We start from the raw sequence: 13,749 nt of genomic DNA on the forward strand, positions 1-13,749 counted from the left end.
TCTAAAGAAAGAAGAGCCACCACACATTTGAAAGACCAAAATTTTATACATGGCTCCTTGACATACACAAAATTAATCTATCTCTAAATTATAGTATATTGACAATAACTGCACTGGGGGAGATATCAGCTATTGAATGATAACCTGGCATGAGTGATGATGAAGAGAAAAACTTTAATAGTGCCAACACAATATACTATATCCTGGCATGAGTGATGATGAAGAGAAAAACTTTAATAGTGCCAACACAATATACTATATCCATCAAATCCTGGCTGGTAGTCTGTTACACTGATTGCTGGGAATACTATGACTGACGTGAGAATGTTACCTTTTGTAGCTTCAAAAGGCCAAGAAAATGCTGGACATAAATAAGGGTATTTAAAACAGGTAAAAGAGGTCCTTTTAGGATGAAAATGAGGAAAAAAGAATTCACAGAGTAAGGAATATCTTTATAGAGCTTCTTATATTGGTGGCACATATAAAGAAATCATTTACAATCATCCACCCATTTTGAATTTTATAAATTCAACTTCATAAATTAGACAATCATAATTGGGTCCTAAGAAATGCTAGTATGTGTTTCTAGTAGTTGTCCTTACGAAGGACCGTTCGTACACTCCTTCACATCTTTCCTATAGGGCTTTGTTAGTAATAAACTAAAATGCTTATGGAACCATCTCTCCAACTTGTGGCAATTTCTCTGTTCCATACAATAATATGGCACGGCTATAGCTCCAACATGCAGGAACGCTGCATCCACAAACCTAGAATCTGGCTATCACTAAATCTAGCTGCCCAGAAACATTTATTAATAACCTCAATGGTTGCTTCCTAAAGAGATTAGTACTCACTGTAAACTGCTTATAAACAATCAAAATGTTTCCCTGAAGCCTCTATTTACCTTACCTGTAATAGTTAGCTTGAGGTAAACGTGTTGCCCAATTGGCACCTGCAGATGAGTGCTTGGTGGCAGCATGAAGCAGAAAAGCCTCGTATCATGAGTGACATCCTCCTTGGAAATTAACTGGCACTGTCTGTAGAACAAACCTAGGGAGTGATTCATTTTCTCTTATTGATGAATAAGTTAAATAAGAAGTAATACTGGACCCACTAAGTGAAAGCAGACTCAGCTTTTGCTCTAGTGAGCTCGAATTTCACTAAAATATCCATATATTTTCAAAATTCATCAGTATTTTGAAAATCTTAATTTTTTTCATTTTATTTACTGATATTATCTATGTTCTAAAACCTGTAAATACCTCTATAACTTGAAAAATGAACTTCATAAAATGTTATTTCCTCATGTCTGTTATTCTAGCATTTTGAAACCATTACATTCTAAGAAATTAAACCAATTTCTTTCTTCTTAAATTCACTGTTTTGATAATTCCCTCTTTGGAGCCTTATATTAACAGCTATATAATTAAATTATAGATGTGAAAAATATTTGATAACCAAAAAATCTACATTCTAAAGTCTTTTCTTACAGAATAGAGAAGTACTGAAACTCAAGTATTTGAAGTTTAACAATATTAGCACTATTAAATAATTTTTAAAATATTTATTTGATAAACACAGGAAAAGTCTACATTCATATGCTTACGTTTGTGTATATGTATTATAGAATACAACTGTCAAAAAATGATTAAAACGAACAATCAACTTTTATGTTTAAGGGTGCAAGTTTGATTATCTGGAAAACAATAAATTAAGTGAAAAACTAAAAATGCCACGTTTGTGGTACTATATACCAGCATACCAGCTGCGGTACTAACAGCATACCTGAGTAGACTGATGATACTAGTTTCATTATTTCTTTTCTTTTATAAAACAGCATTTACAGAGGTGTAAAGGAATCAACACTAATAAAGCATTTCTTATCCTAATTATTCTCTTTTTTTTTTTTTTTTGCCTAGAAATATTTAAGTAGGTACAGAAAGATTTATTCCAGATCTTAGGACCTGAAGGCCCAACATCCAATAATCAATGGTTAGTGGAAAACTGAAATTCACATATAATCCTAAGAAATCATTTTGGCCACAGTTTGATCCAATTTCTCTTCTTTCCAAGTCTCTTTTGGCCCCCAAAGACCCTGGTCACTAAATCTTTCCACCTGCTTCCATGGTAGCTCAGTACGCACATAAGTTTAGAGTGCATCATGGCACACCAAAACCAAGGGGCATCATTCAAATCACCTCATTCTAGAGCCAGGACATAGCTTGGACCAGATTACAGCTAAGGGTACCACCCTAAAGTTATCCTGGAAGACCTAATCCAGTACTAGACTGACAAAGATCAAAGGATATACGCTCACCCACAAGGAGAAATGAAGATTCAAATGATCTCCTTATTCCTTCCTCTCTGGGACTCAGAGTAAGAATACAACCAGAGACTCACATACTATATGTCTAAACATTTAAAAGTTATAAAATAGATGAATGTCTGTTAAATAAAAGATGTTCTATGCTGTACCTTGAAATATACCTTCATAATGTCCTAGAAGGTTAGGTACAAATTTAGGATTTTTGAATTCCTTCAAGTTTCACATAGGAAAATGGCAGAGAAATGAGAGCTGCACCCCCAGTGACTGACTATGGCCTGCCCCCTACTCTTCTCATCCCAGCTCTGCCTGAAACTGAGTAGAGCCTTATGTGGATGTGGGCACACCAGCCCACATGTTCAAGATCATCCACTTGCTCTCCCCATCGACAGCCTTGGCCACTCTCTGTATACAAGTGAATTTGGGACCATCTGGGCAGAGAATCCTGGAGTTTCAGATTCCTGCAGTGCAATATTGAAGGCAAGAGGGTGAATTCCAGGTGGACATTTGCTGGCCCTGTACGCTCCTCATCCTGTGGCAGGGGTGTGGCTGGAGGAGAATTGTTGTGGAGTTCTCCAAGTGTGAGTCTAGGGCAGGCGCCTATGTTACCCATAGTGCTTTCTTGCCATCAAAGGCAGTGTATGCCCTTCTGATAACTTTACTGCTGGATCAAAAGGTTCATCTTCAGATTTGACAATTTCAACTCTAGCATTTGCCAGAAAGGATTTGCTAGAGTAATATGTATCTTTTCAATTATACTTAAAACAAGGAAACCCGTGTTACAGTGACTTATCGACTTTCCTTTTAGAGAGTTAACACAATATTTTTGCTATTTAACACCAGAGACATAATTTCAACATCTTACGTATAAAAGTTGCCATAATTCCAAAAAACATTCTGGAGAGTGACATCACCAACACGGCGGAGTGAGCTGTTCCCTTTATCTCTCTCACTTCGAGCTCAGTTAACTGGACATTCATTGACCAATGGAGGACACCACACAGTACAATAGGATGCCTGAGAGACCCACACAGTTTTACATCTGAAGGTGGATAAACGGGGCCCCCAGGAAGTGGTGGAGATAGGTGACCACTCCCTTACCCTTCCCTGGCAGTCCTGTGCACATCTGCAAACACTTTCCCAGCCAGTGGGAGTGCCCACCATGCTGCTGCAGTCTCAACAAGTGGCCCCAGCTCGGATCCCATGAAGAAGCTCTGTCCACCAAGCACAGCAGCTGGCACAACCATCAGAAGAGGCAGCGGCAGAACTGTGCACATGTGAATACTTTCCCAGCCAGCAGGGGTGCCCATAGGGCCCCTGAAAGCCCACAAGTGGGAACATGCCTCAGTACAACTGTAAAGAGGTGGTGGCAGCCCTGAGCCCAAGTGTGAATGCTTTCCTGGCCAGCGGGAGCGCCCACTGTGCCACTGTGGTCCAACAAATGGCCATGGCTTGGAATACATGAAGCCCTGCACACCAAGCATAGCAGACGGCATGACTGTAAGAAGAGGAAGTGGCAGATATGCAAATATGCAGAAATGCTCTCCCAGCTGGCAGAAGCACCCACCATACCTGCACAATTTCCAGCATATAGGGTGCATTCAGAGACACAGCTCCTGCTTCCCTCCAGCAGTAGCAGGTGGAATCTGCAACCTGACACTACTACACATGTGCCAGGAAATTGATTAGTTCATCAAATAACATGAGAAACTACAGTAACAATTCAGAGCAGAAGGAAAATGACAAGTCTTCAGAAACCAATCCTGAAGTCACAGAAATTTACAATCTAAATGAGGGATAATTCAAAACAGCTGTCATAAACAAACTCAATGAGCTAAAAGAAAACTCAGACAGTTCAATGAGCTCAGGAATGAAATTATTCTGAAGAAGGAATACTTCACCAAAGAAAGTGAAAGTATTAAAAAAACACCAAGCAGGAATTCTGGATATGAAGAACACAATTAATGAAAGAAAAAATAATCTAGAATCCTTATAAAACAGAGGTGACATTATGGGGGAAAGGATTAGTGATTCAGAGGATAGAAATGCTTCAGGCAGAGAAGGAGGAGAGAAAATTATGGTTTTAAAAAAAATGAAGGAATTCTTCAAGAAATATCCAACTCAATTAGGAAAATAACAGATGGATTATTGGTATTCCAGAAGGAGAAATGAGGGAGAAAGGAGCAGAGAGCTTGATCAAAGAAATGATAGCTGAGAATATCCCAAACCTGGGAAAGGATCTGGACTTACAACTACATTAAGCCAATAGAGCTCCTAATTACGTCAATGCAGAAAGACCTTCTCCAAGGCATATAATATTAAAACTGTCAAAAGTCAATGACAAAGAAAAAATATTACAAGCAGCAAGGCAGAAGAAAATAACCTACAAAGGAACCTATATCAGGCTTTCAGCGGATTTCTCGGCAGAAAGCTTACAGGATAGGAGAGATTGGAATGATATATGCAAAATACTGAAAGACAAATGCTTTCAGCCAAGAATACTCTATCTAGCAAAACTATCCTTCACATATGATGGTGAACTAAAAGCTTTCCCAGATAAACAAAAGTTGAAGGAGTTAACTGCCAGTAGACCTCCCCTACAAGAAATGATCAAGGATGCCCTCATACCAGAAACAAAAAGGGAAAGGTCTACAAAGCTTTCAGCAAGGAGATAAACAGACAAAATCAGAAAACTGCAGTTCTGTTTCAGAACAGGGTAGCAAATAAGTAATTATAACTTAAAAGATAAATGGAAGGAGGGGCGAGCCTGGTGGCATAGTGGTTAACTTTGCACACCCTGCTTTGGCAGCCTAGGTTTTGCAGGTTTGGATCCTGGGCACAGATCTACACACGATTCATCAAAGCCATGCTGTGATAGTGTCCCACATACAAAACAGAGGAAGATTGGAATAGATGTTAGCTCAGTGACAATCTTCCTCAGGGAAAAAGAGGAAGGCTGCCAACAGACGTTAGCTCAGGGCCAATCTTCCTCATCCAAAAAAAATGATAAATGGAAGGAAAGCATTAAAAGTAACTATAAACACTTCAACTCAGTCACAAACTAACACCACAAAACAGAATAATTTGTGACAACAATAATTCAGAAGGGGAAGAGGACAGGGGTGGAACCTGCTTCAGCTAATGGAGCTAAGAGGCTATCAAAAAATAGACTATCTCAGCTATGAGAGCTTTTATACAAACCTCATGGTAACCAAAAACAAAAAAATCAGAGCAGAGACACAATTCATAAATAAATAGAAAACTGAGAAAACCATCACAAAACCAACAAACTGAAATGGCAGTCAGAAATACATTAAGGAAGAGAATAAATGGAAATACAGAGCACCCAGAAAACAAGAGAAAAGGTGGTAGTATTAAGCCCTCATATATCAATAAATACTCTAAACGTAAATGGGTTGAATTCTCCAATCAAAAGACAAAGAGTAGCTGGATGGATTAAAAAACAAGCAACAATACGCTGCCTGCAGGAAGCACATCTCAGCTCTACAGACAAACACAGGCTCAGAGTAAAGGGATGGATGACAATATTTCAACAAAATGACAAACAAAAGAAAGCAGTTGTTTCAGTATTTATATCAGACAAAGCAGAACTTCAAGATAAAAAAGACAATGCGAGACACAGAGGGGTATTATATAATGATAAAAGGGACTTTCCACCTAAAGGACATAACACTTAGAATTATATATGCACCTAACACAGGACCACCAAAGTACATAAAGCAACTATTAACAGACCTACAGGGAGAAATTAACAGCAACACAATAATATTACAGGACCTCAACACCCCACTTACATCAACAGATAGATCGATCAGACAGAAAGTGAACAAGGAAATAGTGGATTTAAATGAAACACTTGATCAGATGGACTTAATAGATAGAGAGCACTCCATCCAAAAAAAGCAGAATACACATTCTTCTCAAGTGCACATGGAACATTCTCAAAGATAGACTATATCTTGGGAAACAAGGCAAGCTTCAATAAATTTAAGAAGATTGAAATCAAGCATCTTTTCCAACCACAATGCTATGAAACTAGAAATTAGCTACAAGAAAAAAGCTGGGAAAGGCACAAATATGTGGAGTCTAAACAACATGCTAGTGAACAACCATTGGATCAATGAAGAAATCAAAAGAGAAATTTAAAAATACCTGGAGACAAATGAAAATGAAAACACAACATATCAGCTCTTATGGGATGCAGCAAAAGTAGTTATAAGAGGGAAATTCAGAGCAATACAGGCCCATCTCAACAAACAAGAAAAATTTCAAATAAGTAACCTTAAACAACGCCTAAAAGGACTAGAAAAATAAGAACAAACAAAGCCCAAAGTCAGAAGGAGAGAAATAACAAAAATAAGAGCAGAAATATATGAAATAGAGACTAAAAAAAAAATAGTAGAAAGGGTGAATGAAACTAAGAGCTGCTTCTTTGAGAAGATAAACAAAATTGAGAAACCTTTAACCAAACTAAGAAAAAGAGAGAGAAGGCTGAAATAAATAAAATTAGAAATCACAGAGGAGAAATTACAATGCACACCATGGAAATATAAAGGGTTATAAAAGAGGGGCCGGCCCGGTGGTGCAGCGGTTAAGTGTGCATGTTCCGCTTCTCAGTGGCCCGGGGTTCACTGGTTCGGATCCCAGGTGTGGACATGGCACCGCTTGGCACGCCATGCCGTGGTAGGCGTCCCACATATAAAGTAGAGAAAGATGGGCACGGATGTTAGCTCAGGGCCAGACTTCCTCAGCAAAAAAAAAAAGAGGAGGACAGGCAGCAGTTAGCTCAGGGCTAATCTTCCTCAAAAAAAAAAAGGGGGGTTACAAAAGAATACTATGAAAAACTATATGCCCACAACCTGAATAACCTAGAAGAAATGGATAAATTCTTATACTCATACAACCTCCTAAAACTGAATCAAGAAGAAATAAAGAATCTGAATAGATCAAACACAAGTAAAAAGATTGAACAGTAATTAAAAACTTTTCAGAAAACAAAAGTCCAGGACCAGATGGCTTCTCCAGAGAAGTCTACCAATCACACAAAGAAGAGTTAATACCTATCCTTCCTAAACTATTCCAAAAAATTGAAGAAGATAGAATGCTTTGCAACACAATCTATGAGGCCAATATTACCCTGATACCAAAAGGAGGCAAGGACAGCACAAAGAAGGAAAATAACAGGCCAATATCACTGATGAACAAAGATGCAAAAATACTCAACAAAATATTGGCAAACCGAACACAGTAATACATTAAAAGGATCATAACCTATGATCAAGTGTGATTTATACCCAGGACACAGGGATGGTTCAACATCTGCAAATCAATCAAGGTGATATGCCACATTAACAAAATGAGAAATAAAAATGACATTATTATCTCAATAGATGCAGAGAAAGCATTTGACAAGATCCAACATCCATTTACAATAAAAACTCTCAATAAAATGGGTATAAAAGTAAAGTGCCTCAATATAATACAGGCCATATATGACAAACCCACAGCCAACATCATACTTAATGGTGAAGAACTAAAAGCCACCCCTGGGAGAACAGGAACAAGACAAGGGTGCCCACTCTCACCACTCCTATTCAACATAGTACTGGAGGTTTTGGCCAGAGCAATTAAGCAAGAGAAAGAAGTAAAAGGAATCCAAATTGGAAAGGAAGAAATGAAACTCTCACTGTTTGCTGATGACATGATTCTATATATATAAAAGCCTAAACAATCCACCAGAAAACTATTAGAAATAATGAACAACCACAGCAAAGTTGCAGGGTAGAAAATCAACTTAGAAAAATCAGTTACTTTTCTATACACTAATAACGAACTAGCAGAAAGAGAAGTCAAGAATACAATCCCATTCAGAATCTCAACAAAAAGAATAAAATATCTAGGAATAAATTTAATCAAGGAGGTGAAAACCATAAAACATTGCTGAAAGAAATCACAAAAGACAAAGATATTCCATGTTCAGGAATGTGAAGAATAAACATAGTTAAAAATGAACATATTACCTAAAGCAATCTACAGATTCCATGCAATCCCAATACGAATCCCAATGACATCCTTCATGGGAATAGAACAAAGAATCCTAAAAGTTATATGGGGCAACAAAAGACCTTGAATAGCCAAAGCAATCCTGAGAAAAAAGAACAGCCTTCAGGCATCACAATCCCTGACTTCAAAATATACTATAAAGCTACAGTAATCAAAACAGCATGGTACTGGCACAAAGACAGACACACAGATCAACAGAACAGAACTGAAAGCCCAGAAATAAAATCACACATCTATGGACAGTTAATCTTCGACAAAGGAGCCAAGAAGAATACAATGAAGAAAGGAAAGTCTCTTTAATAAATGATGTTGGGAAAACTGGACAGCCACACACGCAAGAATGAAAATGGACCATTATCTTGCACCATACAGAAAAATCAACTCAAAATGGATTAAAGACTTGAATGTAAGACCTGAAACCATAAAATTCCTAGAAGAAAATATAGGCAGCACACTCTCTGACATTGGTCTTAGCAGCATCTTTTCAAAAACCATGTCTACTCAGGCAAGGGGAATAAAAGAAAAAATAAACAAATGGGACTACATCAGACTAAAAAGCTTCTGCAAGGCAAAGGAAACCATAAACAAACCAAAAAGATGACCCACCAACTGGGAGAAAATATTTGCAAATCATATATCTAACAAAGGGTTAATTTCCAAAATATATAAAGAACTCATACAAGTCAACAACCTAAAAACAAACCACCCAATCAAAGAATGGGCAGAGGATATGAACAGACATTTTTTCCAAAGAAGATATACAGATGGCCAATAAACACATGAAAAGATGTTCAGTATCACTAATTATTATGGATATGCAAATCAAAACTACAATGAGATATCCCCTTACACCTGTCAGATGGCTATAATTACCAAGATAAAAAACAACAGATGTTGGAGAGGATGTGGAGAAAATGGAACCCTCATACATTGTTGGTAGGAATGCAAATTGGTGTAGCCATTACGAAAAACAGCATGGAGATTTCCCAAAAAATCAAAAAGAGAAATACTATATGACCCAGCTATCCCACTACTGGGTATTTATCTAAAGAACTTGAAATCAACAATTCAAAGAGATTTATGCACCTCTGTGTTCACTGCAGCATAATTCACAATAGCCAGGTCCTGGAAGCAATACATGTGCTCTTCTATGGATGAATGGATAAAGAAGATGTGGTATGTATATACAATGGAATACTACTCAGCCATAAAAAAGACAAAATCGTCCTATTTGCAACAACATGGATGGACCTTGAAGGCATGATGTTAAGTGAAATAAGCCAGACTGAGAAAGGCAAATACTGCATGATTTTACTCATGTTTGGAAGATAAACAAACACATGGATAAAGAGAATAGATTATTGGTTACCAGAGGGGAAGGGAGCTGGGGGACGGGTGAAAGGGGTAAAGAGGCACATACGTATGGTGACTGATTAAAACTGGATTACTGGTTGTGAGCACAATGCAGTCTATATAGAAACTGATAAATAATGTATACCTGAAATTAATCAATCTTATAAACCATTATGACAGTTTAATAATTTTCACTTATAAAATAATTGGAAAAAAAGTTAAGAATTTGAAAAAAAAAGAAATACATTCTAACTAGAGGTCCTAAAAGTTTTAAGACAAATTTAAGAAAGGTTTCATCTTTCAATTGCACTGAGGACAGAGACAGCATAAACAGATGGAACTGAAAAAGAAGGAATAAAAAGGATAAAGTAGATGGGCTGGCTACTTCAGTCTGGATAATGCCATTATTTAAGTGTCAGGTTTTCAGCTTTGTAAGTACAGATAATTATACAAGAAAATGAGAAACTGAAAATAAACATAAGATGGTGAAACAAAAACATAAGACAGAAAAATTTCTGCCCAAAATACCTAACTTCTTTTAATAACATACATATAATGTTACTTGGGGTGATACTGAAACACTGAGGAGAATGTGATAATTTGGGCATACCTTTTTCTTCTTGTTGAAAAGAAACTATATTTTTCCTTCTAAGTAACAGGATTTCACAAGCTTAAAATATAGACAAAGTCTTCAGTGGGAGATAGAACAGAAAACACTGGACTAGGAGTCCACACTGCCCTCCATCTGGCCTTCAACCCCTGGGTGAACTCAGTACGCTGGTACGCACCTATCCACTCTGATTTTCCCTACTGGAAACAGGCTACAGAAGTTAAACAGCTTGCCCAAGGTCACAGAGTGGCTGGAGAAGATGTGGGATGGGGCAAGAAGTTATCAGAGTTTCTTGCCCAAATTCACAGGCCTTGTTCAAAATGTATGAGAGCCACTCTTCCAGACTAGCAAGTGAGTCTTTAGTGTCTTCCTCTTTTTTTTAACCATGTCTGTTCAAGCACAAATAATTAGAGATTTCCTCCAGCCTTTATAACTCCCTACTAACGATTTAATGTCCAAATTAAGGAACCAGCTTAGCAAGTCAAGATTCATCCCAGGTACATCGCTTCTTGAATATCCTCCTTCCCTACTGTTCTGCTCAATCATACTTCTTCTTAGCACTCTTTACTACTTTCAGGTACCTAAATGCCATTTACTTACCTCCCAATTTGCAATCTACCTTTACTCATTTATTCCTCCACCATCTCCCTGAACCAACATAGAGCAACCAATTACTGGGACTACACACTTAAAGATGCAGTCGATGGAAAGGAAACAGCCCTAAACATACTAACATCTACAATACTTAAAAATATATTAATATACATATCTAGATATGTCCTCACAGAAAAAACCACAACGTACAGCCATCAATTCAATAGACATTCTATTTAGAATCTGTCACAGTTCCTATAGTAGGGGCCAGGCTGATTCAGCCTTGTTAGCTATCTGTTTCTGCCAAGACAGGGACCTTGATGGGCAATGGACTTGATTGCAGGGATGATGTTCAGAACACTCGAGTACAAATAAGCACTGTACAAATTTAACATTTGACTACTGATACTCAAATTCATAAAGTCCTTAGAATATGTTGCTACACCGAAGAAACAACTAAGTTTGAGTTATTATATGCTCTTACAAGTATTACATAACTGCATTTATTTTGTTTTTAAAAAAATTATTCATTCTTTTCACTAATTTTGATAAGACTTCCATTTAGTCTCTAGTAGTATAGTTTTATCATCCTCACCCAAACCACTCTTATATATATGAATAAGAATACATTCACAACACATCTTCAAACACTAGGATTGATAAAGATCTATGGGCACAAATCTATTCATATATTGGGGTAAAACATGATGAAGCAGAATGCTCAAAGACGGCAAATTTCCACATATGAGTTTTGTGGGGGTTTTTTTGGTGAGGAAGATTGGCCCTGAGCTAACATCTGTTGCCAATGTTCCTCTTTTTGATTGAGGAAGATTGTCGCTGAGCTACCATCTGTGCCAGTCTTCCTCTATTTTATGTGGGACGCTGCCACAGCATGGCCTGATGAGCAGTGCTAGGTCCACTCCAGGGATCCTAACCTGAAAAGCCCGGGCTGCCAAAGTGGAGCATGTGAACTTAACCACTACACCACCAGGCCAGCCCCCATACATGATTTTTAAATCAGTATTATGAAATTGACAGTAAAGCAGAGATTCCTTTTTGTTCTAGCTATTATTGTCAAAATATTCTTAAAGTGTATTAAGATGTTTTGCTACCTCAACTAGACTGCTGTAAACTGAATCTTTCAAGGTGAGGGTTTTGTAGAGCTAAACATTAGTGTTAAACTAGGAGAAAGGCATCTCTTTCTCCAAGACTAGATTAAATGGGGCCTTAGAAACACACCATTTAGCAAGATTGTCACTAAATTTGAGCATTTTTAAACCTATCATCTTTCTGCTCATGTTCCATAACGAATGATTCAGCCCACATTACACACTGAAGTGCCTGAATCACCTGAATTCCAAGTTTTTAAACTCCTTCTGTTTTGTCTTTTAATATAGTAAATAATTTCTTACCCACTTAAAGTCTGCCCCATCTATTCTGTGGTTTTTCAGATTTCATTTTTGGCCCATTCTGATAGAAGTTAAAATACGACAGCAAGATGCCAAAGGACTGTATAGATACGGTGTGAGCAAGAACTCTGCTAGGCAGAGGAGATAACTTAAGAGAACAAAGCACAGTGAAGTTTTATTTGCTATCCACAGTATTTCTTCATTTCTAGCCGTTCTGAATGCTTGTTTTAGGCAGCAAGGAAACAGGGATGAACAGGCAAGTGTTGGGGAGAGCCGAGGGTGGCTCTTTCTACACCTGCCGGAAGATCTGCTCACTGTGAGAGCAAGCAGCTCACCTGCAGAATCATGGGCCCTACAGAAGTCTCAGTTAAATGACTGCTTACGGTGGAGTGGCAGGCACATTTACAAGTACAGACAGTACTTCACAGTGTGTGTGTGTGTGGGTGTGTGTGTGGGTGTGTGCGTGTGATTTCAGCAGTTGGGAAGTTCTGATGAAAGTATAAGTCAAACCATGCAAAACTGCCAGTTTTCTAAGTTAAAAATAGTTAAATATCAGCAATTTCATATAGCTCGACTTAAATTAAGAGAGTTACAGATTCAATATATATATCTAACCTAAAGGTTTATAAATGGCTGCCAACATCAAAATTGTGACAGGTTTTAAAAATCTTGTTTACAATTTTGTATCCCAAGATTCATTTACTGAGTTGTTTACTGCCAAATCTTTAAAATTACCTTTGGTGATCAAAGATCCCATATTACAGGCAATCACAATTAAAATAAAATTTTAGGTTGGGTACAGAAATAGTAACCCAATTATCTATTAGTTTCTGATCCTTAATAGACAAACGAGTTCCTCAACCATCACACACAGACACACACACAACACCTCACTCATAATCATCATCTTTGGGGAGAAAAAAAATGATTGGAAGCATCCAATTTATAAATGGTAGTCTAATTCCACTAATACAATTTAAAATATCACCTATTACATTTGTATTAAAGGTAAAAATGAAGTAGTTTCTCTTCTCTGATTATGTTCTCTGTTGTATTTTAATTTTTTGTATTTGACATGAGACTACCGGTATCATATTAAAAGTTTTCAACTTACATATTTTTTTCAAACTAAAATTGTTTTAGCTAAGAAATTTCAATAAGAGGAAGCCAGGATGCTAATATCACAAAAGTCAATAATTTTAGTAATATATATTGAAAACCTAGGAACCACATGATGGATAGTAAACATTTGAAGTTACTGACAGCAAGTTAATAATAATACTTTGACAATGTAAGTATTCAGCTTTACTAGTGAATAAAATCTACGGTTTTTGTCATGATTTAAGGAGGGGAAAGGACAAAGAAGAAATTATCTT

At 37.2% G+C, this 13,749-nt stretch overlaps 1 protein-coding gene across 1 annotated transcript in view; it reads right to left on the minus strand.

Annotated features, from left to right (window-relative positions):
- LOC124247763 (cytochrome b5 reductase 4) overlaps positions 1 to 13,749 on the minus strand; it is an 83,971-nt gene that overhangs the window by 19,075 nt on the left and 51,147 nt on the right. Inside the window, exon 11 of the mRNA XM_046677415.1 lies at positions 910 to 1,050. Coding sequence (XP_046533371.1) covers positions 910 to 1,050 — 141 coding nt within the window. The remainder of the gene's footprint in view (positions 1 to 909; positions 1,051 to 13,749) is intronic.

Source organism: Equus quagga, chromosome 11 (assembly GCF_021613505.1).
Source record: "Equus quagga isolate Etosha38 chromosome 11, UCLA_HA_Equagga_1.0, whole genome shotgun sequence".
Taxonomy (NCBI): Eukaryota; Metazoa; Chordata; class Mammalia; order Perissodactyla; family Equidae; genus Equus; species Equus quagga.